We start from the raw sequence: 19,116 nt of genomic DNA, 5'->3' as shown, positions 1-19,116 counted from the left end.
ACCTAATGCCACTCCCTCAAAATCCATACCTTTCCAAATCCTTTTAACAAACCAATCTGGCTTGAATGTGTTCTGCATGTGCATACTGTTTTTGTTTTATATTTACCATCCAGAGTCCTAAATATTCTGAAGTAATTTTCATATTTTGTCTACTAGTTAGAGAGGAAGTTTAAATGTAATGACTTTAAACTTAGAAGGGACTTTTAAGATCTAGTCTAAGCTCAACTCCACAAGTGAGAAAGCCTGGGGACCAGGAGTTAACTTGCCTAAGATCTCCCGGGTTCTATGAAGAGCTGGAACTCGTTAACTTGAAAACCAATTTCAAATCCCCCTTTTCGCAAAATACTACTAAATCCCTTTTAGTAGATAGTTGGAGGTATACAGTTAAGATGTGCAAAGCCTATTGGAACATTTCCAAGCCAAAGGTCTGTCTAGGGAGGAGTGAGGCTGGCAGCCATCACTCTGTTCTACTCAGCAACGTGATTATCCTAGGGAAATATAGAGCAAAGTTCCTTATCACAGGTTAGGGGTTATTCCTACAATTTTGCCTTATATACATTAGCCACTCAGCAAAAATCCTTGTTGAGTGACAGTTTTTAGTACTGGCACCAGCCCATGTCCAAATTTTGTCTGCCAAGACATCTAAACTAGTAGACACAGTGATGTACTTAAAATAGCCTTGGCACTGGAGGTAAAACTTCAAGCCCCAGCTCTCCCATTCGGGATCTTTGGCCAGGTCACATTGACTCCGAGTTGTGTGATCAATGAAATGGGGAGTATGGTACCTACAACTGTTCTATATGTTATGAAGAATGAGGTGTTTTGTAGACTCTGAAGTACTACAAAAATGAGGACACAGGTGTTGAAGGATGAGAACCAAAGAAGGAAAAGTTTTTTTCCAAAATCATATCAACCTGAGGCAAAGATTTTTATTTCAGTAACCAGAAGACTTGCAGTAAATAGAACAATGAATCAACACATTAAGTATGCCCCTCTACCTGAAACAATGGCTAGCTGGGGTGGTAGCTGGTTTAAACTTTCACAATGAATCCAGGCACATCTTTCAGTCACTTAAAACCCTGAAACTCAGGGTAAATTATTCTCATTTTGAGACTGCCAAGAGAGAGGCAAACATATTCACTAGATAAATTAAGATAGGTTGCTCTGTATCCAAAGGCCTCTAGCCTCTCAGCATTGTGTAGTGGGACCTATTGTATATAGGTATTTAAAATAAGTCACAGTAAAGGAGGAAGATGGATACCATTGGAAGTCAGGTGTATAATCTAGGTGCTGTATTACAGATCTGCTCAGCCTCATCAAGTCACAAAATGGATGAGGCCTGAAACTGAAATACCAAATGGCTGTTCCCCTCCTGTTGCTAGATCCATCTCATCCCTACCCTCCCACAGGTTTAGAATTATCACATACAGATGAGAGAGTCTACCTATATGGTCCCAGTTTGAATACCTACAAAGAAGCCAATGAAACGATAAGAACATAGCCCTGTGTACAGTTTAAGTGTATCTAGTAGTCTTCCATTCAAATGTCCAAACTTTTCACAAAACTGGCATTTCAAAACAACAAAACCCAACCCTCAACCTCACAAAACTCTTCTTTGCTCATTTAGATGACAACTTCCCAAAGGCTGGGATAAAAGATGTAAGTCACCTCCCCACAGCCTTTTCTTTCACAACCATCCCGTCACAGTTCTTTTTCTTGAACTATAAAGTTCTTTTTAAAGTGGAACAGAGAGTTGTGCTGACATCATTCGGACAAGCTTTCTGAGAAGGCTGGCCTGGACTTCTGTGTCTGCTCCAATCGATTCAGGATGAATTGGCTCGTGTCAATGAATCGCTCCACGCAGTTCACGAAACAGGTTTCAGCTCGACTGTCCAACTTGGGCCCAGGCTTGTCCATGCACTTTTCCTGCTCAAGAGAAGATATATAATCACAAAGAGAAGGAAAAAGAGATCTTCCTGATTTTATAGATACCAAATTCCAGAGGAAAAAAAGCATATAAAAAGTACATATGGTATTGTATCTAGAATATACTATAACATTTAACATGTATGGGACTGCCTGCCATCTAGGGGAGGGGGTGGAGGGAAGGACGGGAAAATATGGAATAGAAGTGAGTGCAAGGGATAAAAAAAAAAAAAAAAAAAAAAAAAATTGCCCACTGTAAAAAAAAAAAAAAAAATTATAATTATAAAATTAATAATAATTAAAAAACCAAAAAGCTTTAATAAAAAAAGAAGCATCAATTAAAAAAAATAAAAGTACATATGGGGGGCAGCTAGATAGTACAGTAGATAGAGCACTAGCTCTGAAGTCAGGAGGTTCATATCTGCCCTAAGACACTTTAATGTTAATCAGCAGTGTGATCCAGGGCAAGTCACTTAACCCCAACTACCAGACCCCACCCCCCCACAGTACACGTGACAGAGAACAAAAACCTTGTTAGAATACACAAGAAAACAACAATTCTGAAAAATGTGACCCCACCCCCCAACAGTACACGTGACAGGAGAAAAAAATCCCAAGTTTGAACACACAAAAAAACAACAGTTCGGAAAAACGTGCAATGACCCAGTTTGGCTTTTTTGCTATCAACCTCAGTTTTGTCCTAACAACGTTCACAGTGCTGCACTGCTTCTGAATTAAATGGATGTTGCAGAGGGTAAAGGAGAATCCTTAGTTAATAAGTTAGTAAGGTTTCCCAAAGTTCCAAATTCTTTGTTGAACATAATCAGATCGAAGATCTCAGGAGGTATTTTAGGCTGGCAAGAGCCTGGAAATGCTCTGGAAACAAATTACCACCTGCAATTCAACGAGCGAGGGGCTCAAATCCCTTACTGATAAAAACTGGATACTTTCAGTTACCGGACCTACATCCGTGCACCTGCCTCCCAGCCATTATCCCAAAACAACCCTCTCCTACTTCTATCTCTGGATTCTACAAAGAACCAAAGGTGGCGACACGTTCTGGCGAAGTTTCACCTAACCTTTGAGTTGGTACACTTTGCTCCCCAAACGCCTCATCATGATCTCAGTGATCCAACAAAGAAGGCAGAGCGGTATGAGGGTTACCTTTACTTCTTTCCCAGGGAAAGAAAGTTGCGTATGATCAGGAGGCACCCCAGATGAGTCCAGAAGTGGAAAAGTTCTCCGACTTCATGGGATCCCAGTGCAGAGATGGGCTCCGATTTCACTCTTTGCCCAGCTGAGCACTACCACTAAGAAAAGGGGGGCTTATGAAGGAGGGAGCGAGGCATCTGGAGAGCTCGGCTTTCAGTCTGCAATCCCAAACTAGCCCCCCCTGGAGCCCACTGGGAGTCCCCGTTTCCAAGAGAAAGGAGAGGCTGCTCCAGGGTCCGAGATGGGGGATCACCCTCTCTCTCCCCCCCGTGTCCCCGAGGCTGGGTACAGGGCGGGACGCGGAATGAGTGGAGGGTCCCAGGCCCCCAGCTTCTCACCCAGCACAGTTCAGTCATTTGGTGCACCAATTGCTGGAACCGCTGCTTCTGGGTTTCCACCTCGATGAAGTGCTGCAGCTGCGGGTCCACGGTGGCCAGTCCGGCCACGGACGAAGAGGACTCCATGCCGACTCGGCTCACTCACGACCGCGAAACAGCCAGCCGCAACAACCAACCGAGCGACCTTCACGTGCCTTCAGGGCGGAAACGGAAACAGAAACCACCGGCTCCGGGACGACCCCGCCTCCTTCGATTCCCCTCCCCTCCCCTCCCCCTTGATCCTGCCTCGTGCACACTGCGCCTGCGCGTTGTCTGGGCCAATAGCTGGACAGTAAACTGTAACGTTCCCACGAGAGCATTGCTCCTGCGCGTAGTCTGGACCAATAGCTGGGCAGTAAACTGTAGCGAGCGCAGGAGCACGCTGCGCCTGCGCGTGTCCTGGGCCAATGGCTGGGCGGCAAACTGCAGCGAACGCACTGCGCCTGCGCCCGCGCCCGCGCCCAGCCTTAGCCAATGGCTGGCCGGTCAACTTTCGGGAGTCCCGTCCGAGCCGCCCAAACTACAAACTTCCCGCGTTAGGACTGACTGCCTTGGCGGGCCCGGGTGGGCTCCAGGGGGCGGTCTCGGGACGTGTTAGCGGCTTCTCCGACTTCAGCTATCTCCCAGTACCTCAGCTTCTTCTTATGTGAGGTGGGGTCGGCTTAAAGTGGGCTGTCTCTAAGGCTTCCACAGCGTAGAACTCAAGAAGCCTTCTCGAAGTGCCTCTTGAGGGCCGGGGTTGCAAAGTTCACAGGGCAACATCAAGCAGGCCTTTCCCTCTCACTGGGACTCAGTTTCCTTCTCTGAAATATGAGGAGGTAGGACTTTAAGGGCTCTTCCAGCTCTGTGTCTGAAGCAGGAGTTCAGAGAAGCCTATTCCTGTGTTTGGGCCTCACTTTCTTGGAACTTCCAACTTTTATTGTGCCATTGACGCTGCAAGGGCCCGCGAGCCAACTCAGCTTACCTTAGAAAGACTTTCCCCATATGAAAGCCTAAATTTACCCTCTTCTTTGTACTGCTGCTTCTCTCTATGGACCAAGCAGAACAAGCCTGATCCCTCCTCCCCATGACAACCCTTTTATCATTCCCCTCTTAAGTTCCTTCAAACAATCTTCATGAGCCCAGAATTCAAGATTCACCATCCTGGTGTCTCTCCTCTGAACTCTTCCTGGCTTAAAAGTTCTTAAAAAGTGATACCCAGAACTGAACACAATACTGAGTATGTGATTTGAACAAGGCAAAGGACTTAGGGACTCTCAGGCAATAAGTCGTGTTACAGTGCTGTCTATGCCAGGAGGCACTGGGCTAGAAAGAAAAAAAATAGCCTTGCCCCAAAGGAGTTTACATTTTAATGGGGAGACAACATGTGTGTGTATACACTGAATGGATATATAGAGATATAGATAGATAGATATTTCACATGTCCCCAGGCCCATAGGTGTGGGACACTGTCATTAGTGAAGATCAATGCCCTGCCCCTGTGTAAGGAGTAGGGAAGAATTGGTGAGGGAAAGCATGAGCAAGAAGGTTTTTGTCAGGTTCTTCAAGTCTCTCCAGTCTCTACTTTCAAAGTCTTTTCAAGCCTCATCAGAGTTGGCACGTCCAGCTTTAAGCTTCAAGAGAGAAGATGGAAGTTGCCAGTCCCACCTCAGGCTGCTGAAGGGAAAATAAGACTCTGGGTAGAAGATAACATAAGAGGAGCCAGAAGCTTCTATCATGTCTCTGTCCCCAAGTTGCTACTCTAGAAACTTCAGGGAATTCTTCTTGGGTGAGATCTGATGTCTATATGTCATTCTCACACTGAGTCACCTGCCTCTCAGTGGGAGAGCTCTTTTGTTCTGCATTGTTTGATATATATTCTCCTATGCATATCTTTTCTGATTTGTTTGGCTATTAAACCTCATAAATGGGTTCCTTTGCTATTTACTATGTATGTGTATTGCCCTTAGTGGGGAAGCCTTACATATAACCTTGGGTTTCTTTTTTTCCGTGTTAATGGGCAGCAATCAAGAGTTTTAACTTGAACCTGAAAGTATTATCCCTAGACTGACAATATTTAAGGAAGCAGCTAGATATAATTCTAGCCTAGCAGCCCTTCTCACTAGGGATGTTATAAATGGGAGATCATCTCAGAGGGAAGGCATAGCAGTGATTTGTCCTAAAAAAAAAGACCTCTTTAAGAAGGGGAGGACATTTTTTTTGCTTTTGTTCAGTTTTTGTAAATATGATCATTTTGACAAAAAAAATCACTTTTGTGAGATTTGAGCTGAGACTTGGAAGATGCCAGGAGGCACAGGTGAGAAGGAAAAGCATTCTAGGCTTAGGGAATAGCTAGTGCAAAGGCCCAGAGACAATAATAGAGATGCTGGGAAGAGGGGAGGATTTGGGAGGGAAGGTGAGTTTTGTTTTGGACATATTGAGTGTAAGGTGTCCAAAATGCAGTAGGTGATGTGCGACTGGAGGAGGATGGAAAGTAAATAGATCTGAGCATCATTTTTATAGAGATGATTAATTTTTTTTCCCTCGGAGCTGGCGAGATTACCAAGTGAAAGAGTAAAGAGAACAGAAGAGGGACCAGGACAGACAGAATTTTGGCATTAGATGAAGATTCAGCAAAGGAGACTGAAAAAAATGTTGTTAGCCAGCTAGGTAGAGAAGCATGAATTATATTTGGCAATCAAGAGATCATTGGACATTTTGGAGAGAACACTTTCAGTGGAATTATGAGGTCAGAAGCCAGACTGGAGGGACTTCAGAAAAGAGTGAGCGCAAAGGAAGTGGACACACAGCCTGGATCTGGTTTTCTCAGGGTGCCCCTCATGTATCTCAGTCAAGTGCAAGATCAATCACATTACCAGGTTGTCACATCCCAGTGCTGATATACATTGGGCTTATCCTACACTGAGAAATATTCTCTGTTTTTCAGAAGCCTTCGCTGAAAATCAGATGTTGATGAGGAGTCACAGGGGATAAAAAGATGGCTAAGAGGCTTCATGGTTTAGTGGAGAGGACCTTAAACTTGAAGTTATAAAGATATGATTTCAAATCCTGCCTCAGATACTTATGAATTGTGACTTTCTATTTGTCCTGCATATATCTTACACGTACATAGTCAGTGATATGTTTTGTCCTCCATTAGAATGGGCTATCCTTGAAAGCTGAGTCTGCAATGTGGTTTTGCCTCTCTGTATTCCCTCTGCTTAGCACAGTGCCCACCACATAAATACATGCTGGTATACTGGCTGACTGAGCCTGGACAATTTCCTTAGTTTCTCTGTGTCTCAGTTTCCACATTTGTATAATGAAAAGATTAGTTTCATTGGCCTCTAAGGTCCTTTTAGCTCTGAATGGTTGATGAAATGGAAATTATCCATTTCTCTCCTCCCTTATTCCCTGTAATCTCTGAGGACCCACATTCTAGGAACTTTTAAGTCTTAATTCCCTGATCACACGACATTCATATTAAGGCTGAAAAAGCAGCTTGCTCACAGTAATCCAGTGAGGGGGATACATGTGCTGAGCTTGGATTGTTCAGCTCTATGGGACTCAACCTCTGGGGACAATCTGGCTCTCAACCAGCCTTTGGGCCTGCTTGTTGAATGAATCAGGTCAGCCTGGGCTTGTCAAGGGATCAAGAGAGAGGCTGAGAAGCATAGTAGACATTTTCTGGGGTGCTGAGCTCTGTAGAATGTAAGCCGCCAGAGGGCAGGGGCTTTTTAAATTTTTTCTCTCCTACCACCAGCACTTAGCAAAATGCTTGGTAAAGAGTAGGGCCTTAATGAATGTTTGTTAAATTAGACTGAAACTAGGCATATTAGCTTTTAGTTGTGCAGAGATAGATCTGACCACTAGGACTGTTTCAAAGTAGATGGGGCTGTTTTGTATTTGTTGGGTATCCACTTACATATGGGAAGCAGTGTATGATATGTATAGTGTGGCTGCTAGGGGACTGACCTTGGAGTGAGGAAGCACTGGCTTGGAAATCTTGCAGTTTATCCTTACTTGCAGCAGGAGCATGGGCTCGCCATTACTTAATATTCACTTTTAGTGGCCCAGGCCTCTCTCTAAGCCAAAACTTGGAAACACTTAGTGAACTCTATCAGTGGATTGAGCTGACAAACCAGTTCCCTCCACCAATGGAAATCACAGGTTTGGACCAAATTACTTTGTGTCAACTCACTTTCTCCCAGTAGAACTTAAACTCCTTAAGCTAGCCCCGGTTTGTTTTTCTCCCATTGTTGTTCAGTCCTGTCTGCTTCTCTGTGTCCTCATTTGGGGTTTTCTTGGCAGCGATACTGGAGTGGTTTTACCATTTTCTTCTCCTGCTCACTTTAGAGATGAGGAAACTGAGGCAAGCAGGGTGAAGTGACTTTCCCAGAGTCACGAAGCTAGTAAGTAGGTACCTGTCTGAGGCCAGATTTGAAGTGAGGAAGATGAGCCTTCCTAACTCCAGAGCCTGTTTTATCTATTAGCCTGGTGCTTTGCACACCCCAGTAGTGTGAATTCAAATAATACTTGTTGGATTGAATGAAATTGAGCCTGACACAGATAAAACCTTGCTTTTGTGAAGGCAGTGACATCTAAAGGGAGGCTGTGTAATGATAAAAGATAATGGAGACCTTGGGGATTTTTTTTCTGAAGCACTTTTGTCAAAAACAGTCCCCTAACCAGGCCTGTTGTTATAAGTACCTCTTATCACAGGCACATGGAGGCCACCCAAAGGGTTTATTTGCTCGTATGCACACACATCCACACACACACACACATACATCTGTTACAATTTGTTCTTAACTGCTAGTAGGAATTTTTCTCTCCTGGAGCAACAGCATATTCGGAAGAATGAAGCTGCTATTCCTCAGCTTTTGCTCAGGCCAGAGAAAGTCCCTGGGGATCAAAGGTGTGAGCCATTCTCAGGTGTACAGTGCCACAGTTAAGGAGTGCAGGAGGAGTGTAAAGGCTTTCTTCCCTGCTCCCATCCCCTTCCTGTCCTCTCGCCCTCCCCTTCCCTTCCCCTTCCCAGCCAGGCACTGGAAGCCTTGAATTTCTTCAGAGAAAAGCAAATGGAGTGAGGAGTAGAGACGGAAGGACCAGAGAGGTGGGCTGAACGGCTCAGGATTCTTCATCCATAACATCCAGAATGTTGCTCAGAAGAAATCTGAAAGTGGGGCGTTCATCTGCCTTCTGGATTCAAAGAGAAAGAAGATTGTTGGGAGGGGGCAGAAATCATGGACCTCCCGGCCAGAAAACAGTTTTCTTTGTGTTCTATGGAAGTGCGTCAGAGCAGTGTGCAAGCACCAAGTCCCCTCCTGTGCCACATAACCTGCCTTTCTTGTGCCCCATGCCATCTGGTCAAGGGAAAGGATAGTGGCATGGAAACTCTGTTCAGACTCCAGACCCACCCACCCTCAATCCCCCAGAATTCAACATTTCTGTGCCAATGTTCTCCTGGAGAAAGGTGAAGTGCCAAAGGCAGGAGGGCCTAAACCTACCCCAAGACCTTAATTGAGGTTGCCAAGGGCTGGAAAGTGGTTATGAAGGTACCTTTAGAAGGGAGTAGTTTAGGACTTAATGAGAAGTGTGAAGGTTCCCTGTTTGCCTGTTTGAACTAAACAATGTTGTTGGGTTTTTTTTTTTTTTTTTTAAGAATGAGGTAATTTGAAAATGGTTTGTTTTCATCTTAGGGTCCTGGTGCCTTCATTTAGGGTCACAGACAGGAATAAGCATTGCACTTTGGACTGCTTTCTACAAATGAGATGAGAAGTGATCCAGGCCTTCTTGTGGGTATTTGGCTGCCTGCCAGTAACTTGTATGGCATTTCAACCCATCCCAGAAACCTTGAGGTAGCCCTAGGTTCTCTGGGAATTACTAAGGGGGAAAAGGGGATCTGTGCAGCAGGCAGTATGTGGCCAGGCCTTCTGTCTTGGAAAGTAGGAGATGGCTACCTCATCAATGGCCCGGAAAGACTGTTTGTGCTTATAGGGGAAGAAGGCTCACCTCATGCCAGCAGCTGTACATGATGGCATACACTCGTTCTGAAGCTAGCTGAGGCCGATAGAGCCGGAGGCCTTTAGCAATGTGTTCTGCTGTTTCACTGTTACTAAATCTCTCATACGGCATTTTCCCCAGAGAGTAAATCTCCCACATCAAAACCCCTATGAGGCAAAAAAGAAAAGAAAACCAAAATTAACTATATATACACATACACACATATGGGCAGCTAGGTGACCCAGTAGATAGAGCACCAAGACTGGAGAAAGATTCAACTTCCTGAGTTCAAATGTGGCCTCAGATACTGACTAGCTATATGACCCTGGGCAAATTCCTTCACCCTGCTTGTCTTAGTTTGCTCCTCTGTAAAATGAGCTGGAAAAGGAGATGGCAAACCCCTCCGGTATCTTTGCCAAGAAATCCCCAAATGGGGTCACCAAATCAGCCATGACTGAAATTACTGAGCAACATTATATATACATACACTTATTCTCTGGTCTCTGAAGATGATACCATACTTGATACAATTGTGTGCTCTTCAAGCCCCTTAATATAATTCTAGATACCAGAGACACCAGCCCCTTGGAATATAGCACAAAATAGGTGGTACCTTCCATTGTGATGTAGTATAGTGGGGTTGATATAATGGAGGAGAAACCTGTATTTGAATCTTTCCTCTGACACTTACCAGTTGTGTGTCCATGGACAAACTAGTCTCTCAACTCCAGTTTCCTCACTTGTAAAATGGAGCTCATAATACCCATAATACTTACCTTATTTCCAGGGAAAGACCTTTGGAGCCCTTAAAGTACTTTGGAAATGGCAACTGTGGTGTCTGAACTTTTCCCACTTATTCCTCTAAACTACCTTGTCTACTCACCAAAAGCCCAGATGTCAGATTTGCTACTGAACTTGCTATACATGAGGACTTCGGGTGGAGACCACCGAACTGGAAATTTGGATCCCGCCGAGCTGGTATATTCATCATCCAAGACATATCTACGAGAGATTTAGGTCAAATTGTTGACGCTCATCTTGGGATCTGTCTAGACCTCTAGACAGAGGCAAAAAACCAAGACAAGTGTAGGGTCAGCCACGTGTCTCATGTTGTCCAGCCAGTTTCTTCTGGCATAAATTAAGCAAAAGATATTCAGGTTCTATTCAAAGCAGGACAGAAACTGAGGCCCGGTCACTGGACAATACTGTGCATAGCAGTCTGTTTTCTTCTTTCTTTCCATAGCTGATAATGTGTTCTGGCTTGGCTTAAACGCCACACCGTGGGGGGATCCCCAGGACTACCTTCTCTAGTTGGTGGTGAAGATTACCAGAGTGACTAAGAAGAAGGTAAGCAGTAAACATAGCAAAGGTATGAGGGGAAGAGAAGATAATGAAAGAATTGAGGTAGAGAAGACACAGAGACATGGGCAAGGAGGGAAAAAAATGCTTATGGTAACACAGAGGGAAGAGCAGGAAGCCACTAAGAAATACCAGACTGAGCAGCAAGATGGAGAGAAGATGAAAAAGCCATAGAACATTTTTATTTTTCAAGGCGAAGAAAAGGGAAAGAGAATGAGGAGGCACACTGACCTGGAGAGACCGAAGTCAGATACTTTGACAACCCCTTGGTCATTGACCAAACAGTTTCGAGCAGCCTGTGGAGGAAGAGGTAGCAATGAGGCCATATTTCCTTGCAAATGCACTGGAATCTCCCAGTGGAATCCTTGGGAGCACTTCAGAAGTGTTTGTTCATTTGTTGTTGACGTGTTTTGTTTCTTCTACGTGAGAAGCCTCTCTAAATCCAATGGGATTGTTTTTTAACTTTTTTCACATCCCCAGTATTTAGCACAGTGCTTGACACACAGTAGGGATTTAAAAAATGTTTGTTGATTATGAGCCTAGCTCTGATTCTACATCACGGAAACACCTGAATATGGAGATAATGAATGAAATCCTTGCGAATATAAATGTAGTTGGATTTCCTTCACATATGCAGTTATTATGGAATCCATTCTTCTAGGGAGATGTGAAACTAGAACTCAATGGGGGCCAGTTTGCGGGCTTAAGGCAACTTGAGAGTTGGTCTGGGTAGGGCCAAGCAGAGGCATCCCTAGATGGAGGGGCACCTACACCAGTTGGCGGGACTCCTGAGTCTTCATGCTTTCCCAGACACTGAGAATATGAAAATACAGCTGACCTGTTGCCACTGAGGCCAAGGCAAATGAACAGTATTCACACTCAGAGCGAAACTGAGAAAATGACACAGGATAACCAAGCTGATTTCCATCCCCTAAATCTCTCCCTGGGGTATCTTCTGCCACCTGTATTCTGTCCCCCTTTGATAGCAGCCATCTGCTCTTAGCATAGGCCCCAGTATTTCTTCTAGCTCTCTGGAACCCTTTCACCTGTCCCATCCCATCTGTACATCAGGGGGCTTACCCTAGTGTTCTTCCCCAATTATAATGCCAGGCAGAGGTTGCCATGAATCTGTGCTGCTCCGTGTAGGCTTAACTGTGAGGCTCTCCCCATAATCTCCCCCACCCTGCCTCCTTTGCAGGCATACGATCCCCCAAGGTCCTACTAGATCTCGGTGAAGGAACTGCTTAGATTCCAGGTAGTCCATAGCCTCACAGACGTCCCTGCACATCTCCAGCAACTGTTGGGTCTGGACGCGGTGCCTCATTTCCCTCAGGTAGTTCAGAAGGCAGCCATTGGCCATGTACTCAGTGATGATGAAGATGGGACGCTGCTTGGTGCAGACCCCATATAACTGGACCAGTTTCTCATGTGACAGGTTCCTACAGGATAGGTAATAGATCCAGCCTCCCCTGTTGCTCCACAGAGCAGTCAAGGAAAGGCTGGGAAAGACAAGGTCTAATGAAGGGGTCAAGAAGCAGCACCAGAACAAGTGACCCTGGTGACTATATTGCCTTTCTCCATCCCTCTTCCTTCCAGCTCCTGGCTGTGTTTCGATACTTCAAAACTGGCACTAAGTGGAGACTTAATAGAGCAGAGGAGCAAATCCAACACAGGATGGTCACGGAAACTACCTGCTCGGGAGAACTGGCTTTACTTCACTGCGAGCAAGCCACAGAAGGGACATTGGAAACAAGATGGGCTATGGCAGCGTCATTTAATTTAATTAGTGTTCTTAATGCTGCTGGAGGTAGGATGCCCCCAAGATCAACACCATTCTCAAGGAATAGTTAACTAGAGACTGAGCCTCCCGCTTGTCACAGTGTGACCCCAGGTTCTGGTCCAGACCTCGGAAGTTTCACACAATGTACGGCACACTCACATCGCAGTGTAGGGTGCCTGCTGATATAGACACCAAAGGTTGGATGGAGAGTTTGGGTAGTAACTCACATCATGACTTTGGCCTCCTCAATGAACTCATCCTCTGACATGGAGCCTTCTCTGATCATCTTGATGGCCACGTCATATTGGCCTCTCCATTTCCCATACTTCACCACCCCAAACTGTCCAGTCCCCAGCTCCTTCAAGAATGTCAGGTCCCTTGGATCAATCTCCCATGACCCTATAACAAATAGCAGTCTCTATGTAATTCCATGGGATAGGAATCATACTGTAGGGGAGGGACTTTTCTCAGGGGAAGAATGGGATATGAGCTCAGGAGCATCAGTGCATCTTTCCTCATAGGACTGTTCTGGGGTTCCTCCCCTGGGGTTCTGAGATCTTAAAACTTTGGAAATAGCACTGCCTAAAAGGAAAGAGATAGTATAGATGACCCCTTCAAGGGCCTTTTGAGCCTTAGAAGCCTTTATTTCTGCAGCCCTTATTCCTCTTAGTGGAGACCAAAGTCTAAGGGAATCATAGAAAGAAAGCTACAAGCCCGTTCGGTTCTCCTGGAAGCAGGTGTTGCACCAAGGCTCACTATGGGGAAACTCAGGCTTGACCCCTTTCCTGCTCACTCCTGCAGTGACTGAGAGGTGGAAGGTGAGGATGGGGTGGGGGAGGGAAGGCACTAGATTCAGGTCGAGAAAGAAGTAGTAGTTACCATAGCCCAGCCCCGCCGTGGAGGGAGCGTTCTTGTTTTGTTGAGAAACTGGATACTTGAGTCTGGAGATGAGTCCTGAAATACACGACAGTGGGTTCCATCTGCCTAACTCATTATATCATTCTGCCAGTGCCCAGCTGGCCATAATTGGTCAGGAGAAGCTGAAGGCTTAAACACAGAGCTGCCTTGTTCCAATTGGCCTCTATAATCCCATATTTCCTGTAGCATCACGGGATTGATTGTCAGGTCTCTGTGCCGGCCCCCCTCCATCCCCACCAGCTTCTCCCTCTTCCTCCTCTCAAAAGGGTATTTTCATGGAAGAGAGAAAAGATGGTCTTTATTAGTAATATGTTCCTAGAGTTCAAACCCAGCTGACATCCTTAGACAGTGAGGTGGGCCTGGGATCAAGAAGATAAAATCTAGCTTCAGACATTTACTAGCTGTGTGGCCACAGGTAAGTCACTTAGTCTTTATTTGCCTCAGTTTTCGCATCTGTAAAATGAGGATAATTACAGCACCTCCTCCCCAGGATTGTGAAGAACAAATGAAGTACGATTTATAAAGTGCTTAGCACACTGCATGGCACATAGTAGCTCTATAAATGTTAGCCATTATTCTAGCTATTAATCAGGCTTTAACTCCAAATGATTGATTTCTCCTTCTGCAAACTTTTCCTGCACTTAGAGCCCAGACCACACAAGCTAGCACATCCTTACACACTGTTTTCTTATTTCCTTTTAGACTACCAGCTCCATGAGGGGAAGGGTGATGGCTTACATGGAGGACTTACATTGGCATTATGGGTAAAGGGAATGACCTGGAGCCTTCTGTTTCTGATACTATGGGCATATCCCAGTTAACCTCTCTGAGCCTTAGTTTTTCTCTTCTGTAAACTGAGTAGAATTATTCCTATTCCGGTACCCCTCTCATAGAATTATTGTGTGGCTCAAATGAGACAATTTATGGCAGGGGAGTTCTTAGACTTCTCTGTGTGTGGCTTCCCCTCTGGTAGGCTGGTGAAACTTGGGAATCCTGCTCATAATCATGCTTGTTGTCTTTATTCATAATTGAAAGATATGGTAAATCTCATGGGAGGCTAGTGAAAATCAAGAATTCATTTCTTTCCCCATCCTAGTTCACAGACTTGGATTCCACAGACCCCCAGTTTTGTTATGGTGTGTCAGTGTATTCTTTTTCTTTTAAAAAATTATTAATTTTAAGCTTAAATACAGAATGAGAAAAGAAAAAAAAGAACATGTTCATGTACACAGCAGAACTTAGAGGATTCAGTATAAAATGATAAGTCTCCATTTCAAACTGTTTATATTTTTTTGAAAACCTACGTTATAAATACTACACATTGTTTGCAAGCTATCCAGCATTTCTGTGCTCCCTTCCAAGTTTTCTTTTGTTCTCTGCTGTGTACTTTTTATTTCTTTTTTTCTCCCTCTCTCACCAGCCTGCCCTAGAGAAGGATACAATTCAACATGAATATATAAATATATATGCATACCTAGATATAACATATACAAACATATACATGTATGTAAGACCATGCTATACATATTCATTTTGTCAGTTCTTTCTCTGGAGATGTATCCCATCTTCCTTCATAGGTCTAAGTCTTTCTATATTTTTCTAAAATCAATCAGCTCATCATTTCTTATATCACAGTGGTATTCCATCACAATCATATACCTCAACTTCTTTAGCCATTCCCTCATTGAAAGGCATCTATCTTTTGAGTCAATCTGATAGATGTAAGATGATATCCCAAACTTGTTTTAATTTGCATTTTTCTAATCAATAATGATTTGGAGCCTTTTTTCATATGATTACAAATAGTTTTGCTTTGTTTTTTTTTTTTTTTCATCGAAAAACTACCTGTTCTCCCATTGAGCCATTATGCTAGAACTTTTGTGGACAACAACATAGGTAGCATCAAATATTCAGAGCTCAAAGAAAGGAGCCAAAGAAGTCATCTAGTGCAATCACCTTGCAAATGACAAAAATTGAGGCCCTCAGAGGTAAAATCATTTATTCAAAGTAACAGAGTTGTCAAAGAGCAGAGGCTGGGATTAGAGTGCAGTGTTCTTTTTACTATCTCAGACTACTTGCCCCACCAAACCCTACTTTTTTCTCTGTGTCTCCCTCTGAAGTTAAGCGACTTGCTCCCTAGTCCTATCCTCCACATCCCCCTGTTGATAGGTAGTAGAAACAAAATAGTTAAGATACTAACGCCTACCCTTATGGACACCAAATTGATATTTCTAAAATCTATCCTTTTCTGTGGCTCTTCCCAATTTAAAAGTCTTCAATTTCTCCCTAGATAAACCACAAAATCTTCCACCTGAAATTTTTAAAGTCCTCCACAATATGGCTTCTGCCTACCTTTCTCATCTTATTTCATTTTACACCCTCCATGAACTCTTCATTCTAAGTAAACCAGCCTGCCAACTGCTCCCCACAAATAGTATTCAATCTTCTGCCCCTTGCCTGTGCCCATCTGACTATCATGTCTGGACTGCATTGGCCCTTTATAATTGTCCTTTATGATCCCTCTCTTTTTTCAAAGAACAACTTGGGTGCAATTTCTTACACAGGACTCTTGAAATAATTTGCCACAAAGATTCAGTTTTTTATATGAAACTTTCTTTTTCTCTTCTGTATACTGAAACGTTTTCGATTATGTCTGTTAAGATCACAATAAAAGTACTGATTTAAAAAGAAAAGAAAAGAAAAACTGCCTGTTTAACTACCCTTTCTTATGTAGACTCTGGTACTCACCAGCAGAGTTGTGCTGATGGTAATGGATGAGTTCGGGAATAGTGCTGAAGAGGTGCCTCTCGGCCAGATAATATTGGCTCTGAGGAGTGGAGCACACGACATAATGGCGGATCACCCCTTGAGGGTCCCTGGAGAAATGAACACATAGTCAGGAACTTGGGAGACAAAGAGAGGAGCTACAGACTCCAAATCAGTGAAGTGGAGAAGAGAAAAGAGAAAAAGTGGCCCGATGGGATGATCAGAATGCAAGTGTTGTGAGGGCCAGCCCTGTCTCTCAAGATGAGGTAGCCTTTCTTCTCGCCAAGGCAAACCCTCTTGATCCTATTCTAACCCATCTTCTCTAGTTGATTTCATCCTGTGTCGCTCCCCCTTTCCCACATATCTTATCCCACATCTCTCTGTCTTCAGGCACCTTCCCCGCAAACCTACAAACAGGCCCACATCTTTTTGATCCTCAAAAAATCTGCACTGGAGGCTAGCCATCATTTTAGATTTCACTTCTCCTTCTCAGCTAAACTCTTTAAGAAAGCTGTCTCATTTCACCAAAACTTCTCTCCAGCCACCACTGATCTCTTTGTTGCCAAATCCAGTGGCCTCTTCTCAGTCCTCATCCTTCTTGATTCCCTAGAGCTTTTGACACTGGTGATTGACACTCTCTTCTTCTTAATACTCTCCTCTCTAGGTTTTCTGGTCGTGGCCAATCCCTCCTGGTTCTCCTCCTTCCTCTTTGATCATTCCTTCTCTGTCTCCTTTATTGAATTTCCCTCTAGGTCAGGCTTACCAACTAGTGGTGCCCCCCACCAAGGCTTTGTCCTTGGCCTCCTGATCTTTTTCACTCCATATTATCTCACTTGATCTTATCAAGTCCCATGGGCTCAATTATCAATCATCATATGCAGATGCTTCTCAGATCTTTATATCCCCAGAACTTAGCACAGTGCCTGGCATATCTTAAATCCTTAATAAATGCTTGTTGACCAACTAATTCTCCGGACTTGTCACTTACCCAGCTGATTTAGTAAACACAGACACAGTATATTTTCCTGCTTTGCTGGAATCTCTGACAATGAAACCACCTTCTTTACCCTGGAATGAAGAGAAAAAAAGCCAGGATGACTGAGGAACAGGAACAGTTCCCACCTACATCCATCCTGACCTTCAGTTCCCTTTTGCCAGTTGTCATAGCAACTACTTGAGTAGAAGTAAAGTTAAGCATTACATGATAGCAACTTCATCTCCTTCGGTTTGGAAGTGACGTACGGTCTATGGCTTAGGATGCTGCTTGGAGTTCCGGGATTCAGACACTAGAGTGCACTCACCTCTTGCTTTAGCAGTTGTTCTGCTTGACTCCGAGTCATATGTTTGGAATACCACCTGAAATAGGAAGCAACCCCAGTGTCTAGGTCTGAATCCAGGAAGAAGTATCACAGCCATCACAGGCCCATCTGTGTTTATCTGGCTGTCACTCATACATTCAACACAGAAAATGCTACTGAGTGCTTTTGAGGTACATAGAAGATATCATCCACCCCTTTCTCAAACCTAACTGGGATCAAAGAGACACAGAAGAAGAGCAATCAGAAAAGGAAGGACTCGGGAACAACCCACTCCTGTGGCCAGGAAGGAAAGGAGAAAAAAATCCAATCGTGACTTGGCAGCCTTCCAAAAGTTTCATGTCCTGTGGTGGACCCCTGTTCTTGTGGCAGTGAGCTATAGTTGCCAACTCATAAGAAATTTTAAAATGCACATTGAAAGCAAGGGAGATATCCTCTTCCTTGTGAAATACCACAGCTAAAGGCCCCGTGCATACTCACTCATACATCTCAATGGAGTCTTCTGCCTCGGTGACATAGTTGTTAGGAATGTAACCTTCCCGGCTGCAAAGTAGACAGAGACGTGAGTCACCCTGAGCCATCTCTGCAGGGAGGAAGAGAGCCAAACGTGTGGCCCTGGCTTCAGGAGCTGAACATCCTTACTGGTAGATGGGCTAGGCTCTATGTGTTTGGGATTATGTTGGAGGCTTGTTTGTTTGGCTCTGAAGAAGAGCATCAAAAGAGGGAATAAGCATCTTTCCTATGCTCTCATCTTTTGGGCTTTTCCCCTGATCAGAGAAAATGGGTGCTTCGTCAAATAAGTATTTTGAAGGTGAGCAGGAAGCTTGTGTGCGATCTTCTCCACCTAGAGGGAATTTCAATTTCCTAGGCAGCATGACCTCGGGATTTAGCCTTGTGGCCAGAGGGAGATTTCTTAGGTAGCGCCAGACCTGGGAGTTCCCTCATGAGGAACCCTGAGTTCAAGGAGCAGACTTTCTAGGAGAAATGAGAGTTTGTAAACAAGGATCACCAACATGGCCCCCCAAGACTGAAGGAGAGTTGAAGGTGACACAGCATAGAAAAGCAAGTAATCTGGACTATGTCCCCTCTAGTACTACCCCTTCCCCTACCCCTGTTATTTTAGTGATTCAGACAGTGTAGGTGACTACCTGTGTAACTGCCGTCAGTCTTAAAATGTTGTTGCCTCTCAAAGAGAGCTTCTGAACGATCACAGGTTCTCTGCATGCTTATGTGGATAAGTTTAGGGCTTACTTGAGTGCTTTATGTATTTTCTGTGTCTGTTCCTAGAGTCCTCTAAGCCTTTCTGAGTCATCTGCATTTTCTATGAATTCAAATAAAGCCAAATCTATAACCATTTATTACTTTGAGTACTTGGATAGGAGCTAGGGACTCTGCAACCTGTATTTTGGGAAACCTAGCAATGAGCTCTATATGATCTATATTTAAAAAACAGTACTATTCACCTGGCTATATTTCT

At 44.2% G+C, this 19,116-nt stretch overlaps 2 protein-coding genes across 5 annotated transcripts in view; both read right to left on the bottom strand.

Annotated features, from left to right (window-relative positions):
- Positions 1-889: 889 nt before the first annotated feature.
- Positions 890-3,696, bottom strand: TIMM8A (translocase of inner mitochondrial membrane 8A). The gene is made up of 2 exons (XM_074277052.1): positions 3,477-3,696; positions 890-1,926 (listed from the first exon to the last, which is right to left on the bottom strand). Exons 1-2 carry the CDS (start codon positions 3,600-3,602, stop codon positions 1,765-1,767), a joined length of 288 nt encoding a protein of 95 aa, XP_074133153.1. The 5' UTR covers positions 3,603-3,696; the 3' UTR covers positions 890-1,764.
- Positions 3,697-8,221: 4,525 nt separating this feature from the next.
- Positions 8,222-19,116, bottom strand: part of BTK (Bruton tyrosine kinase) — a 37,835-nt gene continuing 26,940 nt past the window's right edge. For all 4 annotated transcript variants that reach the window (XM_074277043.1, XM_074277041.1, XM_074277042.1 and 1 more), the window contains 11 exons: positions 18,120-18,182; positions 17,625-17,679; positions 17,312-17,391; positions 16,306-16,433; positions 13,519-13,593; positions 12,867-13,038; positions 12,082-12,298; positions 11,091-11,155; positions 10,384-10,502; positions 9,510-9,667; positions 8,222-8,696 (listed from right to left, as the gene is read on the bottom strand). In XM_074277043.1, coding sequence (XP_074133144.1) covers positions 8,625-8,696; positions 9,510-9,667; positions 10,384-10,502; positions 11,091-11,155; positions 12,082-12,298; positions 12,867-13,038; positions 13,519-13,593; positions 16,306-16,433; positions 17,312-17,391; positions 17,625-17,679; positions 18,120-18,182 — 1,204 coding nt within the window. In that variant the 3' untranslated portion in view covers positions 8,222-8,624. The remainder of the gene's footprint in view (positions 8,697-9,509; positions 9,668-10,383; positions 10,503-11,090; positions 11,156-12,081; positions 12,299-12,866; positions 13,039-13,518; positions 13,594-16,305; positions 16,434-17,311; positions 17,392-17,624; positions 17,680-18,119; positions 18,183-19,116) is intronic.

This window comes from Sminthopsis crassicaudata, chromosome X (assembly GCF_048593235.1).
Source record: "Sminthopsis crassicaudata isolate SCR6 chromosome X, ASM4859323v1, whole genome shotgun sequence".
NCBI lineage: Eukaryota > Metazoa > Chordata > Mammalia > Dasyuromorphia > Dasyuridae > Sminthopsis > Sminthopsis crassicaudata.
The sequence above is the reverse complement of the archived record's forward strand: the minus strand, read 5'-3'. Positions and strand labels throughout refer to the sequence as shown.